The 24,335-nt window shown below is 41.3% G+C and overlaps 2 protein-coding genes across 3 annotated transcripts in view; one reads left to right on the plus strand and one right to left on the minus strand.

Moving 5' to 3' along the window:
* On the plus strand, positions 1–13,341 carry HDC (histidine decarboxylase). Of its 2 annotated transcripts, none has more exons than XM_019533677.1 (12): positions 1–143; positions 2,106–2,278; positions 3,349–3,462; positions 5,096–5,218; positions 5,651–5,785; positions 6,700–6,843; positions 7,084–7,150; positions 9,304–9,466; positions 9,578–9,668; positions 11,172–11,270; positions 12,112–12,213; positions 12,387–13,341. In XM_019533677.1, the coding sequence occupies exons 1-12, from the start codon at positions 116–118 to the stop codon at positions 13,146–13,148; spliced, it is 2,001 nt and encodes a 666-aa protein (XP_019389222.1). In that variant the 5' UTR covers positions 1–115; the 3' UTR covers positions 13,149–13,341. The 2 variants fall into 2 exon arrangements, with proteins under 2 accessions (XP_019389222.1, XP_019389221.1); XM_019533676.1 differs by lacking the exon at positions 1–143 and adding an exon at positions 1,391–1,500.
* Positions 13,342–14,488: 1,147 nt separating this feature from the next.
* Positions 14,489–24,335, minus strand: part of SLC27A2 (solute carrier family 27 member 2) — a gene marked incomplete at its 5' end in the record, with an annotated part of 25,447 nt that continues 15,600 nt past the window's right edge. The window contains 4 exons of the mRNA XM_019533166.1: positions 14,489–15,716; positions 17,166–17,296; positions 21,880–21,977; positions 22,562–22,760. Of these exons, the coding sequence (XP_019388711.1) occupies positions 15,540–15,716; positions 17,166–17,296; positions 21,880–21,977; positions 22,562–22,760 (605 nt within the window). The remainder of the gene's footprint in view (positions 15,717–17,165; positions 17,297–21,879; positions 21,978–22,561; positions 22,761–24,335) is intronic.

Here is a 24,335-nt window from a genome sequence, read left to right on the forward strand (position 1 = left end):
GCTTGTCTCTGGCTGATAAAGAGCAGTATAAAAACTGAGGGATGAACAGTCAGCAGCTAAGAGAGGACAGTGCGATTTGCAGACCACTGAACAGGTGATTTGGGAAGGAATCGCCATGGAGCCTGGGGAGTACAAACAGAGAGGTGAGTGAGGAAGAAGCCTCTGTGGCAGGGCTCTGGGGGGGTCTGTGACGGGGGTGGCACGTGTGTACTGAGGGAGGACTGCAGGGCTGGCAGTGCCACCCGGGTCTCGGAGGAGTCTGCACCCTGCAGTGAACCTGGCTGGCCATATGCATGCAGGCACACTGCACACAGGCGAAGGGGAAGTAATGGAAAGAGTGGTATCTTGTGGAGTACCCCCAAGGAGGAGCTTCTGAGGATGGCTTTAATGTCAGGCAGTTGTTTTCTTTCTTTGTCGTTAACAACAAAGCCCTAAGAGACGGTTCAAAGCTCTGCCTTTCTAGATTAACCTTATTAGGGGCTTGCCACGTGTACCCTGGGTCATATGCTGTCATGACTGACACTCTGACTAGGTACTTGCATTCAAAAAGCCTGAGGTGGGATCTGTCTAAGTTGCATGTTTTTGGTAGTCAGTGTAATCTAGATCGGCAGTGAACAGAATACGTGTTCGTTCTTTGGTGCAGGGTACAAATCTTAGACTGGATTCCACCATTTTTGAAGCAGTCTCCGTGTGCTGAACTTCTGTTATGGGTATAGACCAGTTTCTGATCATTTATGCTGGTGAAAGTGTAACATCTGTATCTGGCCTTTCTGAAACTCCATTTTTGTCAGCGTGGAGGCCAAGTGGTGCATCAGCTCGAAGTTCAGTGCCATTAATATCCTTAATGTAGTCTAAATTTTAGACTAATTTTAGACTTTTTGACTCTTAAAAATTACACATGTTGTCCGAAGCAAGCAGTGGAGAGTGTCCAACTGGAGAAGGAACCCAGAGACACTCAGTTGTTTCAGGAAAAATAAGAGGGGTTGTAGTGCCTGACTAGTACAGAGGGGAAGAATAAGGGAAGCAGTGACGACTTAGGGGAAGAGCGTTCTCTTTTTTTTTTTCTCTCTAAAACCTGATGTCAGTCACTTTCAAAGTATGTGATAATGATGATATCTTAAGTAGCACTTTTCATCCACAGTCTTGAAGCTCTTTACAAAGGTGGTATAAGGACTATGAGCCCCTTTGCAGTCAGGGAACCGGAGATGCAAAGACTTGAAGTGACTCACCTGAGATCACAGAGGGAGCCAGTGGATAACCCCCATATCTCATGACTCTGGCTAACACAATTTTTTCCCAGAAACAGAATAATAATAATAAAGCCTTTGAGAGGACTATCTGAAAGTCATGGTGTATGTGGTGTGTGTTTTCTAGGAACACAGGCGTAGCAAGGTGTTTGCAGACAATATAAGGCTGTTCCAAGATATAGTGAACTGATACCACTAGTTTGCGATATGACGGTGTTTTATTATATGGGCAAGGAAACAAGTTTATTGACAGGTAAATGCTGAGGCATGAGGGTATTATAAGGTCACACATTTCAAAGAAACTTTCTAGGGCCCAGTTCAAATCAGTCACTGAGCAGAAGTTAATCCCTAATGAAAATTTACCAATCTGAACTGGAAACCCCCATCTTACTTTAAAATGGTCACTGTGAAGAGATTGCCAAATATAATTGTTTCCAGGGCAGATTTCACTGTACCTAGTAAGCTCCTCATTTAAGCTTTTGACATCAGCAAAGTTTCTTTGCCCGCCTGACCTACTCAGATGGGGGGGATTTGAGACTGGATATGCTGCAAATACTCCAAAGCACTTTTGCCTTGGTGTTTCTTAAAACTGACAGCTCTGGCATGGTATTTGTTATTGCTGTGTCACTCATGGGAGGCATGTGATGTACAATTTTTAAAAAATCCAAACACTTAGAAGATGCAGGAGGTTGACTTAATTCTGTCTAGCCTAGTAAATTAAATCCTTGATGAACTTCCGGGGTGAGCATGCTGAGCCTAACAAAGGTGGATAGAAAAATGCTTTGTGTGTATATGAGAACTGCCATGTGCTGCTGTTCCTCTGGTCTAACCTTAAAGTACAAAATGTGCATCTTCCAGGGAAAGAAATGGTGGATTACATTTGCCAGTACCTGACCAATGTGAGAGAGAGACGGGTGATTCCTGATGTGCAGCCTGGCTATATGAGAGTTCAGTTGCCAGACAGTGCACCCATGGAGTCAGACAGCTGGGACGACATCTTCAGAGACATTGAGAAGATTATTATGCCTGGGGTAAGAACTGGAGTAGAATCATGCTGGGGAAGGATTATCATCACTATGTCATTTGAACACCTGTATCAGGGAACAAGCAGACCCCGGGGGAACTGCATTAAACAAGTAAAGTATGTTAAAATTGTAAAGTAAAACTGAGACATTTCAATAAGGAAGATCCATGCAATTACTATTGCATTTCAAATGACAGGCAGAATTTCAGGAACCAGAATGAATTCTTACTCTCTAAAAGTATTATATTTGATAAATGATCATCGTGTTTTTTCTTTGTGCAGCAGTTTTTATTGAGGAGGTGATTGCACTTTACTAGCATTAGTGAAAGCAGCCTCAGTATCCTGCCATGGCAAGCAGCATTATCCCCACTTTGCAAGTAGGAAAAGTGAACCTTTGTCCAAGGTTGCACACAAATAAGACTTGTATCACCTGTGCTAAATCATAAGAGCAGTCTTTCACACTAAATATGTGTGTAGTATTATGCTAAGGGAAAATATGCAGGCTAGTTAAATATTTTTTTATAGAGAAGTCCTGTAAAAGGTACCTCCAAAATTTATTTTATGGATATTTCTACTTTAGCTGTTCTGTACTTTGAGGAAGGATTTAATTTTATCTTTTTAAAATTATTGACCAGCACTCCAGCCTCCCTTTTTCCAAGGGTGCAAAAGGTGCCTCACTAAAATGATTAATATTAATTGCAGACTGTTCTCTGTGATTAATAAAGTTGTTATTTCAACAATGGTGAAATGAACAACAGTCACCTTGTTTCAGCAACCTGGCTCAGTTAAATCTCCTTAAATCAAGGGGACGCTGTCAAACGTCCATTATTTCCTGTTTGAAAATGTGGGGATGTGTTTAATTTAGATAAATGTTGCTTTCTTAGATTGGAATTTATCTAATCACAGCACATTACTATCTCTGGACAATGCTTCTCTGCTGCTGACGTTATCTTTGGAACTGGTAGTTGCCAGATCTATAATCTGTGCAGGTTTCTCTCGTACTCTGTTAATTTCCACAGCGGGTTCAGAGTTCTGTGACATTTCTAGATATTAATTTATCTGTATCTTCTGCTCTAGGTTGTCCACTGGCAGAGTCCACATATGCATGCCTATTTTCCAGCTCTTAACTCCTGGCCTTCCCTGCTGGGAGATATGCTGGCTGATGCTATTAACTGCTTGGGATTCACATGGGTATATATTACATCTAATAATTATTTGGTCTTTATTATGAATCAGGTTAGGCTAGATAGGGGGTCAGACCACTTCAAGTTGTTTGCAGAATTAAAAGGTAAAACTGTATTTTGTGTGAAGGAATCTGAAATGTTTTTCGGTGTCATTATTTTATTTTTTAGCACATAGGGTAAGATTTTTGTAGGCATAAAAGGCCTTTAAGAAGGCACGTGGTTTTCTTGGCTCGGCAACCTCTGGCAACAGACTCTAAATTACCCAGCACTGTTGTTATTTTAAACAAGATCCATAAGCAATAAAGCCTCTACCACCCATGATCAAGTCTCTGCTGACAAGTCTCTGATCTTGTGGTTGTTATGGAGGCCTGGCTGGATCACACCTCAGGTCCAGTGTGAGCTTAGCTTATCCCAGCTGGGCCCTTAGTTCTCCATCAGGCTATGTAGACCCATCAAAGGAACAAAATGGGGGGGGGGTGTTTTTTCTAAATCTGGCTGTATGTGATCTCCTGCCTAGGAGTCTTTGAGCATGTGTCAGTCTCTCTGCTATATTAGCTACTTCACTATGATGCTTCAGATCTCTTGGACATCCTGAAGCCCCTGGGTTTTTTGGGTAGTGGTGATGCCCATGCCTTTAGCCATAGGACACCATTTTACGTCCATTTGAAAAGCAGTGCATTTCTACTGTAAACTCTCTTAGCACACAGACATAGTTCATATCCCTCCTTATGATCTAGAATTGTGTTATATTTCAATGAAAAGAGATTTCCATGTTGATAAGCAATTGCTGATCAGCTATTAACATCCTTCTTATTGCTTCTGTTCTTCACTGATAGAGACTTGAGATGACGACTGTTGCATGATGATAATGATGATGATAATGGAGTTTATCATGCACAGCAATCCATACAACTCTAGGTTTAAGTGGATTCATTATATATTGTCTCTTGGCTACTGGGCAGTCCAATGGACAAATTAGTCTCAGCAAACCCTGAGGTGATGTTTGTAAGGCAGAAAAAGTATTTCGAGGACACTGGTGGAGTCTGTGCGCTCCTGCTGTTCAAGGAGCACAACTGCCACTGGTAAGAATGGTGTAGGGCTTGGAGGTCTCCCTTAATGGCGCTCTCAGCATGGATGCCCATGCTGCAAAAACAAACAAAAGTTGTATGATTTGTATTATAGTAATGACTATAGCGCTGTGTCTTGTACATATATCTAACCAGAATGAAGGAGTTTGCCATCTAAACAGGCAAGACAGTAAAGGGTGGGAGAAAAGGAACATGGCTCCCTCTATTTTACAGAGGATGAATTTGCCCAAAGTCCCAGAAGATGCCTGTGGCAAAGGCTTGCAACTGAGTCCCAGAGCAGTGCTTCAACCATAGACCACGTTTTCTCTGTCTACCCTCAGTTAGCATCCATGAAATAGCCTCCTTCCGCTTCCTTCTCAGCACAGCAATCCATGCCCTTGTCACTTCCTGCCTAGATAGACATCCTCTGGGATAGCTGAAGAACTGTCACATTGGCAAGGAAGGAAAATGTAATGTGGAGTTTGTGGCTGGAGGGTCACACTCTCAAATGCCATTTGGATGAATTACAGGATGAATTAAGACGCATCAGCTTTTCTCTTTTTCCATTTCTAGGCCTCCAGCCCAGCCTGTACAGAACTGGAAATGAATGTCATGGACTGGCTGGCTAAACTGCTGGGTCTCCCAGAAACATTCCTGCACCACCACCCAGACAGCAGGGGAGGGGGAGTACTCCAGGTAGGAGGGCTCAGGAGGGTGTTTGGCTGAATTGTTTTGCAACCACTCAGAACTGCTTTTTCTCTGCTCAAACAGAACTCCCTTTGTAGTCAGAGATGGGGAAGGTTTTACCTGTGGCAAAGTCTCCGGGCTGTGGTCTCTGTGGCATATATGACATTTCTTTATGGAATTGTTAATCCCCAAGCTGAATAATATAAGAAAACAAAGGATAGTTAAAATGCATTGTTTTCTACTTCTGGCCCACCAAGCTTACCAGCATGCTGAAGTGATTAATGATGCCACATGGCATATGATACAACTGGTGCTGGGAAGAAAGTTGGAGATGGGAGTGACATGCTTCAGCGACAACAGCAAATGCATGCCAAAGAAGCAAGCTAGAAGGAAAGCCTGTCTGCGTTATCCTGCCTTGATTAACCTGCTGTTTCTTGGCAGAGTACTGTGAGTGAATCCACCCTTATTGCTCTGCTGGCAGCAAGGAAAAATAAAATCCTGGAGATGAAGGTTTCTGAGCCAGATGCTGATGAGTCAACTCTGAACTCTCGGCTCATTGCTTACGCATCTGATCAAGTAGGTTCCCATTCTTATGCATCACCCTGTTTGCTTCTGTGTTGGCCCTGCTATATCGGGAGCCAGAGTGCTTGACAAATGTGCACGATGCTGCCCGGGTGAGAACTGCTGCTCGTGTGCTACAGCTGGGGAAGCCAGGCCCAGCGCAGGGAAGTGACTTCTGTATGGTCCCAGCAGCAGCAGTAGAGCCCCCTTCTCTTAGTTTCAACTCCTGCACTTTAACCACACAACCTTCTTCCTTCCTAGATTTGGCAGACTTGCGCCAGTAGCTGGGTGCTGAGCTCCTGCCACTGTTTCCTTGTAGACTTTTCACTCCAGCGCAGAGAACCCAGTTGCGTCAGCGAAGTCCACAACTGTCCTTTCCCCACAAGTCGAGGAGGAGCCAGTGCAGCCTGCACAGTGCTGCCCCTCTGCTCAATAACGTGCTGTGTTAACATCTCTTCTCCCCACAATGTACTGTCAGTGGAGGTGACAGAGATGGTTGAGCTGGATCTCCTTTGATATAAGCAGAAGGACATTCTCCACAAGGGCCCCTGAGGCCACCAGAGCCCAGACTTGCTTGATTGTTCTAGACATGTTATAAAACCACTTTCTTTCCTCTCCTTCCTAAAGCTACTGCAGATGGAATAGGCTGACGGGATCCCTTCCCGGGCAGTCCCTTTACACTTGATACAGGGAAAGAGCATGGGGGAAACCTATTCTGTTTGAGAAAAGTGAACACAGTAATGGTGACTAATTAGAAGATTCAAGAGACCTGACAAACCTAGATAGTAAAAACTTAAATTTGGCTTTTGTTCCCTTGAACTATGATGCTGAACTATGTCTCAGGCTTTTGTGGCAGTCACTCTTCTTTAACTAAAGTACAGCCATTAGAAAACTCTCCACATTGGTGTCTTCACTTGTGTTCTTCTAAGGCTCACTCCTCTGTAGAGAAGGCAGGCTTGATTTCTCTTGTGAAGATGAAATTTCTGCCTGTGGATGAACAGTTTTCCCTCAGAGGCAAGACCCTGAGGAGAGCCATTGAAGAGGACAGGAAACAAGGCCTAGTCCCCGTCTTTGTAAGTTTGTTTTCCTGCTCTTGGTCCTGGCCTCTGGGTGGTGGTGAAAGATGTTGCCCCTGTATTAAAGATAAGGAATTAATGTTTGAAATAATCTGAATAATTAGCATGCTAATCTATTCAAATAGTAATATATCCTCCAACTCTGACCAAATGTTTAGCATAATTTGCTTTAAAATGTTGAATAAAAAGGGCTGATTTATTTAAAACTACTGTGACATGTCTGCTTTTCTTCTTCAGGTTTGTGCAACTTTGGGTACCACTGGAGTCTGTGCTTTTGACAGCCTAGCAGAGCTGGGTCCCATTTGTAAGTGTCTGTTATCTTGTGAGCAATAAGCATATAGAAATTGTGGGTTTTCTGTGGAGCCAAGAATGAGCAGAAAAAACACTACCACTCAGCTTTTACAGCCTCTTCAAAGGAGTCAATGGGAATTTTTCCTTTGGCTTCTATGATATTTTGTTCAGGTTGTTTTAAAGCAGGGGCAGGCAAAGTTTTGACTGGAGTGCTGAAAAAACCAGTGTCTACCTGGTAAGGTGCCAGAGTCCTGGCATGCAAAAAAACCAAAACCTGGGCAGGGGGTACATGGTAGGATGCACTGCATATTAATATAGTTAATAATCATAAATGTTGCTTTTTTTAACAGTAAATACCAGGTTTTCTAAAAATTCTAAGTCTGGTGACAATAAATAAAACTTCATATAATACCTTTGTATGCCTTCCAACTGTACAGTTTCCTGTAGTTCATGCAAACCAAAGGCAGGGCAAACAATGTAAACCAGCAAACAGAAAGCAGAAAATCAGAAAGACTTGAATTATTTGGAGTCCATACAAATCTGGGTAAGTATTTCCAAGAAAGCAATCAGAGAGCAGGAAAACACACAAAAAGTGAACAATATGAAATGTTGAAATTTAGGAATACAAAGTAGAGAGATCAAAATAAACTGAATATGAACTGTTTTAAGAAAGTAAAAAATTGAACAATATGAACTGGTTTAAGAGTAAAAAAACTGAACAAGAAATGATTTAATGGAGCAAAATAAACTGAATAGCAGAAACTGGTTTGAGAGGGAGCATAAACTGAATAATATGCAACATTAAACTCTCAGTTTGCAAAGCACAGAAACCGGTACCAACAGGCTACTGAGTTGTCTGTAGCCCAGAGCCATGTGCTTCCCTAATATATGCAGGGGGAGAGGGGCTCCCGATGACTGTGTGGTGGTGCTGAGAGTTTCACAAAACTTCATAAAAGCTCCCAGTGCCGAGGCAGGCACCAGGGGTGGGGTAAAGAAAGCACAGGCAGGGATGCAGTCACATTCTGCTGACCCTGCCCTTGGTGCCTGTGGCTGAATTTGTGAAACGTTGTGAAACTCAGCACCACCACAGACATGGGGGCAAGGTCAGCAGAACACAAGCAGCCTCCCTGCATCCCTGCCTGTGCTCTCCTCACCCTGTCCCCAGTGCCTCCTGCTGCAATGGGAGCTGTGCAGCCACTTAAAAAAATAATAATTTTTTTAAAAGGCATTTTTCTTAGCACATGTCCTGGAGTGCCAGAGAAAATGTCTCTATGTGTCACTAATTGGCACATGTGCTGGGGATTGCCTTTCCCTGTTTTAAAGCAAGTTCCACTCAAAAAGGATGAATCTTGCCCACAAGCAGTGGTTCCCTGGGTGCCCTTTCCATTCACATACCTTAAATCACATTTAGAAACCCCTGCAAACCCATTCTGTGACTGTCCCTTCCCAGAACCACTGCGGGACAGTCACAGAATGGGTGTGCAAGGGTTTCTAGATGTGGTTTAAGGTGTGTGATGGAAAGGTTATGCTAGATGGGGTGTGTGTGTGTGTGTATATAATTTTTTTTCAAAATAAAAACAAACAAAAAACCCCCCATCACTTATGCATTTGATGGAATTAGGCTTGGTCCCTGCTCAGTGTAGTCCACCAGCACCAGAGTTTTGACAGTTGGAAGGACCTTGTTTTGGCTTCTAGCTTTGTGTTTAAATGGTATGCAAAGTGGTTGTGGATCCTATTCAAACCCAGACTCTGAACAATATGCACCCAGAGCCCGTAGAGGGGTTTTACATTGGATGGGTATATTTAAGACCCCAATTCTTTGTCATAGTACCTTTACTCTGACTTTGCCCAGGGCTGTGGGAGATGAATTTTATTCCATTTAAATGCAGAGGACAGGAACTTACACTCAAAAACTGACTGGCTAGGATTAGTGGCTTTGGCAAAGGTTCTGCTCCGCAGTACAAAAGGGCCTATTTGGATCCAACTCTCCCAGTGTCTGGGTGTTTTGGAGCCAAAGATTTGGTACTGGACATCTTGGGATGGACTGGTTGGTCTTGCTTCCAACTCTGCCTCTTGTACCTGAAGGACAATTTAAACCTCTCCCTCCAGAGAGAAAAAGACTTAATGTTAGTCCAGAATGCAACGCAACTGTCTCAATTTCTACAGGTGACACAGAGGGACTCTGGCTTCATATTGACGCTGCATATGCCGGAACTGCATTTCTGTGCCCAGAATTTCGATCATTTTTGGATGGAATTGAATATGCAGACTCGTTTACTTTTAACCCTTCCAAATGGATGATGGTTCATTTTGATTGCACTGGATTCTGGTGAGTAGAGTCACAACACATGACGAGCAAGCACTCAGTGTACACCATAAAAAATGCCAGGTTTTCATCAGGCATTTTTTTACTAAGTACAATTCGTTCTACCGTTAATAGGGTCAAAGACAAGTACAAATTACAGCAAACCTTCAGTGTTAATCCTGTCTACCTCAGACATGCCAACTCGGGGGCAGCCACTGATTTCATGGTAAGTCACTGTGTAAGCTCCTCTCTTACATTTCCTAGAGAACATTTGTGTAGAAAATGCCAAATACTCCTGGAGCTTGTTTAGCACTATGGCAGGAATATTTATAATGATGTGTAAATGCAGTGTGAATCAAACTTTTAAAACTTATTAAATTTATAAAACTGCATAGAAACTCTTAAAGATCAGACACAAATTGAAGTAGTTAAATAAAACTTGGCCCTAGTCTCCTGTTGTCCTGGAGAGTGTTTTGTCTGCATGTATTAGTAAATGGGCCAAATCCATGGGCCAAATCCTCAGGTGACAAAAAGTAGTCCAGCTCCATTGACTTAATTGGAGCTACACTAATTTATACTAGCTGAGAGTCTACCCAGTACCTCTGCCAGAATAAGGTCACTTCCTTGCAATATGTTGTGTTGTAGTTGCTGGAGCTTTTACATGTTTGTGTTGTTTATTAGTCTGTCTTACTTCAACCTAGCTGAATAATTCTGATAAATGTTAAAGGGGACTATATATAGAAATGCCTTGTTTTTAAAACAAAAGTAATAAGGACTTGGGGTAGAGGTGATATCTTTTATTAGACCAACTAGATTTTTGCAAACCAAATTCTTTAATTGCAAGCTTTTGGGCACAAACACCCTCTATCAGGCATAGGAGAAAAGATTGTATAAGTTCTCCAGGGTAGAAATAAAATTAAACAGCAACCAAATTAATTCAGTATTCTTTAGTTGCTCCATTGGTGGTGAGCTAAGAAACATATCACTTTGGATCTATCTGACTGAATCTGAACACAATATAACAAAACAGTATTGTATAGACCAGTGTTTCAGTGATGATCTCACTAAGGTCTTGAGAAAGGCAATTGTTTTCTTTCTTCCTATGAGTTGTTTTTTCGTTGGACGATATGGCTCCCTCTGGCGGTTAAATGGTGGCCATGCTCTTTCTTGAATTCTTTGATGTAGTTTTCTTTTTAATAAGGGATGATATCTGTTTCCCTTTCAGATGGCTGCCACTGCTTTTTCTAACTCATGTAGTCTCATTTGTCTTGTCTGTTCTCATTGTGCAGCCTCCAATTCAGGAAAAAATGTATATTCAGGACAGAACTTATACATGTAGATGAGGGGGTTATTGTTGTCTTCTCCTGCAATGAACTGAACATTTTTTTCAAGCATTTTCCTGAATTGGGACATTAGCTTAAATTGCTTTCACTAATGGGAAATGGAATAATATACATTACTAATGGGATAAAAAGTCAGAGATGCATCTACTGCACTAAGCATTCACAGGGATTCAGCTCAGGAAGCAAAACAAATTTTTTTAGAATACCTTGAAAAGTATCAACCCAGAATTCTCCTTTAATTGTTATTTACTAAATTAATTCCTGCAAGCAAAACATGTAAACAGGCACCCTAACCTGAGTACAGGGCTGCAGACTCAGGCTTTTGCATTGTGTTAGGACAATTTTGAATGGTTTTTCACTGTGTCGACACACTGTTTTGTTTACAGCACTGGCAGATTCCACTGAGTCGCCGCTTTCGTTCTTTGAAGCTCTGGTTTGTGCTTCGTTCCTTTGGGGTGAAAAAGCTTCAAGCACACGTCAGACACGTACGTGAATTAACATAAAAAGTGCGAGGACATTACCGGCATCTCTCAGCACCTAAGTTAATTAAGTTCATTAGGATGAACAGGCTGAATAAGAGACCTGCCCCCTTCCCCCCCAGGGGAAGTTTGCATGTATCAAAATGCTAACACGCTGTAGAGGAATCCAGCCTCTCATCTTGCATAAGCAGAATTCTTGTTGGGTTCAGTGGCAGTTCTGATTGCATAAAGGCATTGGTGCAAACTTTGCTTCTCTTATACAAACACAGTGAAAACTTCAGGAACAAGGTACAGCTTGGCCATGTTGGGGAAAGGAACGACCTGTGAGTGCCACAGAGCAGTATTATGCAATGTAGTAGATAGTTTTGGAGTTAGGCTGAGGGTTGGCTGCCTGGTTAATGCATCTATAACCACATACACCCACTTAAACCTTTACTAGGTGCAAATTTGTCAGGCCACTGAGTGTAACAGCTATAGTTGCAGTTTGTCTCCTGACAACTCCAGCTCAGAAGTGAAAGGGCAGGTTCCCTAGAGAACACCTGCATAAGGCCCACTGCTTTAGTCTAGTTCAGTGGCCAAAAATTTGTCTATAAGGGTCTGATCTAAAATCCACTAAAGCCAGAGACTTTCCCCCAATTTCAGTGGCATTTGGATAAGGCAGTATAAGATAGCTGCATTTGCATATATCTGGGGAAATCTTTATAACTATGCAAATCTGAGAATCTTAATGTTTTGGAGTGAGGCTTTTTCTGGGAGGGGAAATTATTTTTATATGCAGTTGATTTTTACATCTTTCCTGTTGCTTTGTAACTGACCAGAAGAAAACACTTAACATGTTCAATTACAGGGCACTGAAATGGCCAAATACTTTGAATCTTTGGTCAAAAGTGATCCCTTCTTTGAAGTCCCTGCCAAGAGGTACCTTGGACTGGTTGTATTTCATTTAAAGGTAAAAAAATTGTTTTGGAATGAATTAACGGTAATCCCATGAAGTCTTCCACCTTGACTGCAATAAATAAAGTTCCTATGAAGGAACATAATTCTGGCAATTGTTACAGCCTGGTGCAACTCTAAATATAAACTGTAATCGTAATTGGAGACCTCTTCTTATTTTAAAAACAGGGCCCCAACTGGTTGACAGAAAAGCTCTTGAAAGAACTGAATAATTCTGGCAGGCTCTTCCTCATTCCAACTACCATCCATGACAAGTTCATCATCCGCTTCACTGTAACGTCCCAGTTCACAACCAAGGAGGACGTTCTGCGAGACTGGAACATCATTCAACAAACCGCTGCCCAAATCATTAACCAGCATTACATGCAGCACCCCTTCAACTCTGCTGATGGGGTGAAATCCCCTAATTTACTAAGTAACACCAATCCTCATGCTGTTAATATTACTTCTGAGTTTTCCAAAGATGAAGGAAAATACAAGATACCTTCCAGAAAAATAATCATGCAGCCTAAAAAGGTAGCAGTCAGTCCCACTAAATTTGTGGTCAGTCAGCAGCTGGAAGGCCAGGTGGACTCTCTGGATGACTGTTTTCCAGAAGAAGTCCCAGATGTCTCCAAACATAAGTTGTCCTCTTTCCTATTCAGCTACCTGTCTGTTCAAGATAAGAAAAAGACAGCACGCTCCCTAAGCTGCAACAGTGTGCCCACAACCAGCTTTCGTGAGCTCAGCAACCCAAAGGCAGCAACCTCCGAGAAGATCAGCTCTCACGACGAGGATAAAATCTTCTCCAAGCTGCCTGAAGAAGTCATGATGCTCAAAAAAAGTGCCTTCAAAAAACTGATCAAGTTTTACAGTGTCCCTAGCTTTCCTGAGTGCAGCATTCAGTGTGGTATTCACCTGCCTTGCTGTCCTCTGCAAGCAATTGTTTAATGTGCAAAACAAATTGGTCCTTAAGGTCTCCCCAGGTAGAAGAGAACCACAGGTTGCTTATTCATATGCAATATTATTGTATTCAATATGTAAACAGCATGAGAGATCATTGAGTAAATTCCTGTGCTTGTATTGAAACAAAACACTTGTGTATTTATTGATGAAAAAACAAATAAATCAGTTATGCACATTATGTAAAGTTTTTTCTTCCAGACCATGGTAGAGTTTGCATTAGATCTGAGAATTTTAATCTCTGCCTCATCAATATTAGCTTGTTCAAGGACCCATGCCAGTTTCAGTGCTCACTTATGCCTAGAGAAGTCCTGCAGGCTTCACTGGAAATGCATGAGGCATTGGAAATACATGAGAAAACGCAATGAATCTGGACTGGTATTTGAATTCTCACAGTTTGATTTTAACTTAACATCTATGGGGACTGATTCACACCTGTGCGTGCAGGGAGTGCTAATAGCTCCTCCAAACAGCCAGGGACAGGGGTTCACTCATGCCACACTTTCTGAGAGGCTCTGCCAGATTGAAGTATTCAAACAAACCAGATCGGCATGTGTGTTAACTCCTGTTACAGTTCAATAGATGTAATGCTCTCACCTGCCCAGAACAATCTCAAGGCAGATTTTTCCCATTCCTGGGAAACTAGAACCTGGGCCAGCCCGACCTGGGGAATAAATGTAGCTCAGACCAAACAGTAGATCCATCTGTGCAACAGTCATCCAATCAAACAACTCCCACTGGGGCAAAATGGCTTGCACAAACAAGTGCAAAATTTGGCCTCTGTTATTTCCCCTTATTTCTCTCATATTATGTGTGATTGTTTTCATGCCTTAGGAGAACCTGAACCAGCCACAAAAACTCACTTGCTTATGAGCAATTTGACTTAACAGCCCTCCTTATCCCCACTATAATTCCAGAAAAGGATAATGTTGCAAATGACTATGGTGATACTTTTTTGCATGATTATTATTTAGTACATTAAAAATATATTTAATAAGAGGGCTCCTCTGCTAGAATAGAGGAAGACCAGTATAAGATTCTAACCTAGATTTCCCTGGGATTCTGAGAGCAGCTGAGGCCATCTTAGCCCTGCTCTACACAGGTTTTCATATGGTTTTGGCTATGGATATGACTTTTTTTTACTGCTGAAGTTACACCAGTACAACCCTTTGTGCGGCTGCAGTTTTATTTGTGTAAAAGGTGCTTTACATTGAGATACCTTATTCCATTACCTGCACTTAAACACACTCTGTCGGTATCACCAGGTTTTGAAAGTGGGTGGGAGAGGGCTATACTGTTTTAAGTGTAGTTAAAGTAGCACTAGTTGTGTATGCACAAAGCCCAGGTGTTGCCTTCTTACCTCCCTTCTTATTTTCAAAACAGGGCCCCAACTGGTTGACAGAAAATCTCTTGAAAGGATTGAGTAACTCTGGCAGGCTGAAGTCAGTGGAAATTGTGTGCAGATGATGGGCAGCATAGGAGATTAACTGCTCATAAATCTGAATGGTTCTGACTGCTGATATCTCTGGGCAGAGTAATGATTTATGAAGACTCAGTGTATTGGCAAAGGGCACAAAAAGGAGGGTACAGATGCAGTGCTCTTGGAGGAGAGCTTCAAAGACTGGGTGGTATTTGAGACTGGGTGGTGTCTGAACATGCATTCCTGAACAACTAATACAGCATTACAGTTTATTAATTATATAGCACCACAGAAGCCAGAAGTCATAGAAGATGATAGGTCCCTGCTCCAAAAGAGTTTACAAATTATATATATAACATAGTGAATCACCACAGAAACACAACAAGAATGTGATTTGGCTAATGAGCTAGACTATATGTCTTACTAATTCTGAATTCTCCTTCTTCTGATTCTATTTTGGAGGCTAATTCAGGAAAGAATTTGATCGTGTACTTAAATGCTTTCCTAAGTCATAGCATGGGAGAATAAGGTTAGACATAAGAACAGGAACAGATGGCATAAAAATAGAGGTTGATGGTGGAAGGTGAGCTGAAAGGAGTGAAGTAGGAAATGGAATGATAGTGCACAAGGTAAGAGGCTGCGTGGACAGCTTGAGAAAGGGTGGAAGGGAACAATAAGACAAAAGGAGTGGACGATGTTTGGGGCAAGGGAGGAGGAGCCACAATTGTTCTGTCAGACAGCAATGGTCTGCATCACAGTCGTACATGGGCAGTTTGCAGAGCAAAGGAATAAAGAAAAATATTTTTCATATTCTGTAATCAGTAAAAGTCAGATTTAAGCATGATTTCAAATACAAACCTACTGTAACCTTCATCAATACATAAAAATGGATTTCTAGACTTTCTCAAGTTAGGATATATTTTAAAAACTGAATATTACAAAAGATTCATTTTAGACGCTCACAGTCTTATACTGTGGTTTTGTATAGAGTCATAAATGGCAGGTGTCATCAGCACATACATCTTTTCCTTGTTATCTAGGAAATATAGGACATCTTTGACAACTGCTGGGTTGAAGCCCTGCTCCACCAACTGCACTTTACGGTACTTAAAAGTTCCTGTGACCTCGATGATGTCCTTCATAAAAAAAAAAATAAAAAAAAATTGATAAGGGAACAATATTGACTCTGGGGACTGTTTTTCAAACAATCAAACCATTTAGAAGAAAGGAGTCTTGTATTTTCTTCAAGGGCAATACTGAAATACAAATGTAATTCATGTTTAGTATAGCAAATATGCTTAATATCTTCTGAGATCTGGAAGTCAGGTATGTCATGCAGCTCTATCGCATTATATCAGGAATAGGAGTCAAAGACATGTTAACAAAAAATGTCTACACAGCTGAATTCACCCTGAACTGTTTCTGCAGGTTTCAGCATGTGGAGTCATTTCTGGAGCCTGGATATGCTTGACGTTACAGCAGCAGAGTGCCATGTTAGGCCACCTATACTATCCTATTTAACTGGGGCTCAGAGACCCTACTGGTCATTCTCATGAACATTTCAATGTAAGATAGTGTCAGCTGCTTTAGTCCTGATCCAGCAAAATCTTTTGCTGGACAAAGGGCTTGTGTTGGCTATTAAATAAACGGTGTAGCACACTATATAGCTTCTTTCACGTCACAGAAAGGGAGTTGCTTGACCAATGTAGGCAAAATTGCTTCCGAGAACAAGAGAAAACAGGAAGACAGGCTCTTAGCACAGCCTCAGCTACAGGAAAGCTAGATCTAAGGGGAGTTCCTTAAGGAGCCCTGGTGCTATATACCTCGGTCAGAGTTCAAACTGGGTCTGGTGAAAAAGGGCAGGATCACTCTCAGGAGACATGCAATTCTCTGCAAGAGGCTGTATGGTGCTGTACTTCAGATGGAAAATTAGTACAATGTTCAGTTAATAAATTTTGTGTGGGTAGTATCCCCAAAGTCTGAAGATGAATCAAGCAGTTTGGGATGTTAACATCTCTGTATATACTCTTCTGTTAAGCCATCCCAGTAAATATATGATCTTTAGGGGAAAAAAAAAAAAGCAATAGATACAGAGCTAATACTAGAGTCAAATCAAGTTACCTTTGTAATACTTTCTTCAGTAAGAAAAATATTTTTCACCATGAGTAATAAGGAAAAAAGACTTTGATTTTATTTATTAATACATTCAAATTTAGGACCCTATTCTGTCAATGGTTCCATGTGGATGGATCCATATTCTAAATTTGCAGAATAGTGGCCTTAATTGGAAACATAGCTCCTTCCACTGTGCTAAATTAATGAAACAGAGGGTCCATGTATTGCCCTTGATTTATTAGGGATGTTAAAACATATCAAGTATCCTATATTCTTATGTGCTCATATAATTTCTTCCTCCAGGCAGAATGGAAACATCATGAGTCCAGTTCTCCTCCCATAATGATGTACAGGAAGCATAAGAAGAAGGAAGCCTTTTGAAAACTGCCAGTATAATTATAAGCATCTGAAGTCCTCATGGAAACAAGGGAGAAGAGGATGCAGGCAATGATGCAGAAAGGCTGCCTTACCTGAATCCTGATAAAGCGAGGTCTTGCATAAGTTGGCAGGTAGTCTTGAACATGTTTGTACATCTTTTCCCCACTGAATTCACAGCCCTCCATTAGTCGAATGGATGCCATTCCTATTCTGCCTTCATGACCTAGAGGAACAATTAGAGGCAATAACTAGGGATGACATCAACATTTCCACTGTATAAATATCAGTGGTTTTGTTTCTGAGCAAGTGAATTATGTAAAGTAAGTTTTTAAATTATGGGAATGATCTATTCATGGAATTGGCAAAATCTTCCCTTTGCAGGGTCCCCTTTGCTATTCAACCTCTCACGCTAACACTCAGGTTAAAGAAATGTAGTTAACCATGTTGGTCAGAAGTTAAAGGGCAGGGCAGAGTGGCAACTTGTAGACTAACTTGTTCAGAAAGGCATGAGCTTTCATAAGCTACAGTTTAGCATTGGATGAACTTGGCTGTAGTCTATGAAAGATCACTCTGAATTAGTTCATTTATGAGGTGCCACACTGACTTGACTTCTACTTGGATTAAAATGCATTAAATCAATCTAAGATTTACATGGGCATGGACACTAGATGGTATGGAGACCATCAAGTGGGTTTAATGCATAGGAGCTAACTGTTTCTCTTATTTATAGAAATGTGAAGTCTACTGCAGATGGCTGGGGGGTGGGAAGAGCAACTAGATAAATAATAGGCTGGAGTGTAGTTTCAGTACTTTTGGTATAAACACTTCTAGTTGGAAAAAAGTTGATGGTAATGTGGGAATATAATAGATTCTCTAGTGTTACCTCTCTAGTGTACTGATTTGAGATGCTGGTAACAATGATGCAATAACTACACCCTTCTCTCTCTCAAAAAGGGAGTTTCATATCCATTTATCTGACCCTATCTGAGGCTTCTTGCCTCTAATCCTCTAGCATGATGTCCAAAAGTCATTTAAGCGACCTAATACTTGGTAAATACTCATCCAACTGGGTGAGGGAAGGAAAGGAAGAAAATACCTTCACTGGAGCAAAAATCAGGCCTGAGGCTAAGCAAATTCCATGTAGGCCATTTGTGACTGTGACTAAATTTTCAAAAAGGGTATTCTGGAATTAATACTAATGTGTTAATAGCACAGGAGACCTACCTGTACCTGACTGATCCTGGCTATAACTTGGAAAGGTCCTGACACACCTGTAACTCCCCAGATGCTGCCTTATTCTGAATAGGGATATACACTAAATCCATTCAGAGCACACTTCCTTCATTCTGGACGATATCAGCCTATATCTTCCCACACCTGAATATTTTTCTCTGTTCCGATTTTAGTAGGTATTCAGATTTTTTCAAGAGAGAACTCAATTTTCATTAAGCCATCAAAAGAAGGAGCCAAATTTTCTGAAAAGTTCATCACATCAAATACCAAACTTCTTGGAAAATGTGGTTTTAAATAACACAGCAGTTACTGTTAGGTGACAAGCATTTTGTTAAGTTTTTTCCCTATTTTGTTGCTTAAGTGAAAGTGAGACCCTCTGAACTTTTGAAAGTCTGGCTCAATGCCTTTAGGCACTTTAAGGTCTAAATATGGTCTGTATTGTTTAAAAAGGAACTTAGGGTGGAGGTCTAATGCTGCAACAATATGACTGCCTGGAGTTAAATCAAAGTCAAAGTCACCAAGATATATATGGCTGCTAATTTGTTAACAATTCACTGGGTTAAAATTCAAATAAGCCAATCTAAAGCAGCATGCCATCATAAACATGGTAAGTAGCAAAGTATTTTACAATTGTACAAGCTGTTGATATAGCAGATTAATCCACAAATCTTCCAAGTTAGAGAGACAATGCAGCCATACTCAAGCTAGCTCAAGTGGTAGAAGCAGTCCAGCTAGGGCAGCAGGGAAGTCCATGCAAACTAATTTACTCAGCTGGAAAACTCATAAATTATCCCATGGAGAACTCTGTACTTCTGGTGTCTAAACTAATTGGATGATCTCTATACTACAGCACAAACATACTCCAACCAGCATGACATCTACTGGCTGTCAACAAGAAATACTGTACTACGGTGCAGTCCTCCAAACTTTCTGGATTCTTCTCTCTCTAAACTCATCCACAGAGTGTAACAACAAAGAGGAATTAAATCCACGTGGCTCATCCCCCATCTCTATCCAGAAGCACTGGTATTTGCATTTGTTAATTCTCTGTGGGGGGGTTTTGAGCAGTTCATTTTGGGGATGGAGTAAGGTTGGGTGGGCTGGCCAGGGGTGGACGAAAGATGACAAAAGCCAGTCTTCCAAGAACACAAATGTCCTGGGAAGACCAGATCTCTATACTAAATTCCCACTAATGCTCTTCCACATACTTACATTATGTGGTTTTCTGCAGTGACTGTATTTTATTTCCTAAAATAAAATTAAATGAAAAAGCTGAAAACAGAGTTACTATCCCTTACAAAAGGTTTTGCAGCCAGAGGTCATGTCAGTGCATTACAAAGGTTTGTGCACATGGGCAATCACCAGGTAACAAGGAAAAGTGAATATAAAGTCAAGGCAAAACTAGGGAAGATATAAGAGTCTGACAGCAACCACCACATAGTTTATCTTTAGTCACCATCATCAGATTATTTATTTCTCCCATTTCAAACTCTTAGCTCAAAAATACCACCTGGCATTCCACTTTGTTTACTCAACTTATTCTGAAGGCCTGGTTCAGGGCATTACAGTCTTGTACCTTGAAGTGCTGGATTAGTTAGATCTGCTCTGAGATTGTCTATTTTCATATGCAATTAACACCAGGTGCATTACTTGAGTGAAATATAATTATTTGCACCACATAAAACAACAAAAGTTTGTGCGCAAAGAAAACAAACTGTACAATGGCATAGTAAGAAAAGAACTGTTCTGAACTATATGATTGTTTTCTTGCAAGGCCATTTGGTAATTGGGTATAATCACCTCTTCTACCTGGTTTTACAAGTCCAGTGGGAGTTAGGCTATTCTTCCCTTGTCTCCGACAACGTAATCTGAGAAGCGGATAAGGAACTCTGCACCATTCACATGGTTACCTTGCTTGTGAAATCTCTCCCATGGCAATTGTGCATGTATCTCTGCTTGAAAGGCTGGTAAAAACAAAGTCTATTTAAAGTGAGAAACCCTAGTTTTGTTTTAGTAGGTAATGAAGGAAGGTAAAGGATTTTTTTTTAAAAGCTGGGTCTTTATCCATTTTTCATCTACCACTTTCTCAAGCTATCTGCATTTTTAAAGTTTTTTTTAACCATAGACTCCTCAGGAATATTAATCTGGGTCTGCCCTTATTTTGCTAGAGGAACTACTGGATGTGTCAGAAAATGTGTAATGTGAATTTTCATGTTACAGAAATGGGTGGAGCTTCACAAAAGCAAAAATGGGCCCAAGCCAGAAGTATTCTTTCTTTTGTTACGAGTGGAAAAACTCTCTTCTCCGGCTCCTCCACGCCCAGGGAGTGCCACGTGCTGCATGTTCCAAGTAGCGAGTGTTAGCACAGAACTGCTTCTGAACTGGCTGCTTGTTTCCTTTAGGGTCCCCCAAATCCCCAGTGGTTTTCGTGCATGGGTGGCTGATATGATGGTGGTCCAGCTCCAATCCCTTTGCATTGGCCTTTTGGGAGTTGTGTGAGAATTTGTAAGTGATACTGCTTAGCCTATGATGCTATTGGAAAAGTTCACATATTCTGTGAAAACTGGATGTTTATAAGCCATTGGAAGTGGGTCAGCATTATCACCTATGCTGTCTATAGCATTAAGCACAAAGAGCCAGGTTCTCAGAACAGCCAGGATGGGAGGGGGGGCTGGGGTGCTAATGGCAGAGCCCCACACGCAGCATGGAGCAGTGAGGATTGCCCATCTGCCTGGCAGCACCCAGTGAGAGGGGGCTTTTTCTTAAAGCACCAGGAGGTGGGGCAGCCATGGTAGGGGCTGGCGGTGTCCCCCATGGTCCCCTCCCCCATCCCCTCCTAACCAGCTCAGGGTCTGCTCCAGCTCCCTGCTGCAGCCACTGAGGACTGCCTGAATCACCAAAGCTCTCCAAATCTTTTCCAAATAGAGTCGGAGAGCTTCAAATTGATTTGGACCTTTTAATTGGTCCCCTGATTCGATTCGGATTTGGAGATTCGGTCACCAAATCGAGCCGAATCTCCTCCAAAACAAATCAGCACCCGAAGCTTTGCACAGCCCCAATGTAAGTAAAGAAGTGCCATGATAATCATCAAAGAGGCCTGAACAGAAATTCTGAAGAGCCCCGTGTCAGAACTTCTTATGGTGATTTGGCTCATTATAGACAGGTGAGAGGAGAGAACCCAGTTTCCTAAACTACTGTCTTATACATTTTCCCAGAAATCTCCTTTTTCACTGTTTTCTTTGTCTCATGTTACAGTAATTGCAGATCAGGTTGTTATAAAACATAATTGCTATTTATATTCTAGTGTGGTTTTTTATTCTCAAATCCTCTCCCGTATTTCTGTTAACTGACTCCATTAAATGTAAGACTATAAAGAAAGCTTTTACTAAGGCTTCTCCACTAATGGACATTATATACACATGAATGATTGGATTTACCAAATATAATATATGAAAAATAGAAAAGTTGACGGAGATTGCTTTTGTTTTTACGGATCATATGGATGGAATGAAATTATGTTAGCTATGTAAATAGATCTTGTATTACCCAGACTGTCAGGTGTTTCATTTATACCTGGTACAGGCACTCCATATACATTAACTTCTTGGACAAAGTCAACCAACCCTAAAATATCTGCAACTTCAGTAGTAGCTACGTTTTCTCCTTTCCACCTGGGAAACAAAAACAGTATGAACATTTCATCATTTCTATATAAATTACTCAAATCTGATGAACAGTGTTTGTTATAATGGTTTCTGTCATTGCACATTCAAACTGGGATTAAGGAATACATTCCCACTGAGACAAGGATTTAAGAGGAGAGGGAAATATGAAGCAAAACATCATGGTACACTCCATATTACTTAAGTCTGACCAGGACTGGAACACATCCAGCTCGCAAGCATTTAAAAGGGCTTTTAAACTAATAAAAAGGCACAATTTTACTTTTTTCCCATCTTTGATAAAAAAGACCCTTTAATTTCCATTTTAAAAATGAAGAAGTGAATTTCATTAATATGAAACTTAAAAGAAGGCATGGGCATGTCCATTCACCATCCTAAATTTAATTTGCTATAGACAACATGTGGACTAGTATATGCTACTTGAGCAAAATAAACAAAAATAGGAAATTTGTGACAAAGGCGTCTTGTGCCTTCCACATTGGGTAGTATGCTTTCATGTAAGAGACACTGTACAAGGGATTACAAGGAACTAAGAATGAATTTACATGATCTTCAGTCTTAAGTAAACTAACCGGAATGTGTCTCCAACCCGGTCATGGAAATAGATGAAATTGTCTTGGTCAATCACTAGGAGGTCACCACTGTTGAAATATAAATCTCCTTTCTGGAAGACATCTCTTAGCTTCTTCTTCTCTGTCTGGCTCTTTGCTCCTGCGTAGCCAGTAAATGGAGCAAACTGTGAGATTTTGCAGATCAAGAGGCCTGGTTCACCTAGGAAGGAGGAAAAAAACACACATCTGCTGTGTTTGCAAAGCACCAGGTAAACTGATGGCACTTAAAAACATCTGTTATCATATATGAGACTAGTGGTGTTTATAGCATCTGCAGAATCATTTTAGTTTTTTTTTTTATAATCATCTTTCCTTAAAATTATCAGTACAAAAAATTATAATGCTAGCAATCTATGCGTAGAAGGACAGAAGCACAGACATCATCAGCCTGGCATTTTTGAAAATGTAAGATGAAATCTTTAAAGTCACTTAAGAGTCTGCATATCCAAAGTTCTTTAAAAATAGTGGAGACTGGGCACCCGCATTCCCTGAGCAAATTGCAGCACTAGTCCTTGCATGAGCTCTGAGGCAGGCCATATGCTCAGCTTTCCCCTATAAGATGGCTATTCCTATTCTGTTCTGTATGATTTGAGCTTGCTTCTCTCTCAGCTACCCCCAAGGCAGCAAAAGGAATTGCCTTGGTATGGAGAGTAAGTGCACCCAGGCTCTGACCTGCTTACTCTGAATGCAGAGCATATACACACAGGGTGGGGTGTGAGTGTGCATGTGTATTCACAGCTCCTTCATCCTCTAAACCAGAAGCAGCTGCTGTTATGTGTTATCAGTAAGCAAGAGGGGGTCAGCAGAAGGTAGGGATGGTGCAGGTTGGTGCCTGTATGTGAATTTCACCTGGCATTTGCCCATGTTGAGTAGGCAAGCAGGGCCCCTACGGATGCCATGTGCTGGAGTAAATTTTATTCAGACTGCATAGAAAATACATTTCAGATGCAGCCTGCCATCCACTTTAGGATTCTGGGTACAACTTACATGGGCTCCATTCCTACATGACAGATTCCATCAAGCATCTGATAATCATTCATGGCCAAATACTAGAAATAGTCCCCACAACTAAAACCCCAGATTTGCCAGGCTTAAACAAAGAATTAAGAATATTGGCTAGCCATGCCCTGCCCTCTCCTCAGCAGCAGTACATGATCTAGGGTCATTAATGAAGGGAGTGGACTCAAGGTGCAGATCCTCTGTTACTATATAAATGCCTATTTGCCCACTGACCTCAGTGGAATGTGTCCACTGTGGGGGTACATCACATATGCTCGTGATGTGCCCCCATACGTACAGAGGGAGTTAGCATTTCTGCCACACCTCCCAGCCATGACCACCCTCTCAGGCTTTTCCCTCACACAACTGCAAATCTGGTGCTGTTAACTCCAAAGGCCAAATCCTTCTCTCAAACATATCCGAATAATTCTGCCAACTATAGCGGACTTGTAAGAAGGTAAATGAAATAGTCTGGCCTCACAATGAAAGTTCAGGTACAAAGTTGAAAGTATCGGACAAGATACAGTAATTTAAAAATACTATAAATTGGGCCATTCAGCAGCAAGTAGATCAACAATTGGGATAACGGAGACCTGGTGGGACTCCACCCATGACTGGACCACGGGTATAGAGGGCTATACCCTATACAGGAGGGATCGTGTTGACAAAAGGGGCGGGGGTGTAGCTCTGTATGTGAAGGAAAGCTATATGTCCCTGCAAGCTGATGTTGGCGACC

This window comes from Crocodylus porosus, unplaced genomic scaffold (assembly GCF_001723895.1).
Source record: "Crocodylus porosus isolate Cpor-Errol unplaced genomic scaffold, CroPor_comp1, whole genome shotgun sequence".
Classification (NCBI taxonomy): domain Eukaryota; kingdom Metazoa; phylum Chordata; order Crocodylia; family Crocodylidae; genus Crocodylus; species Crocodylus porosus.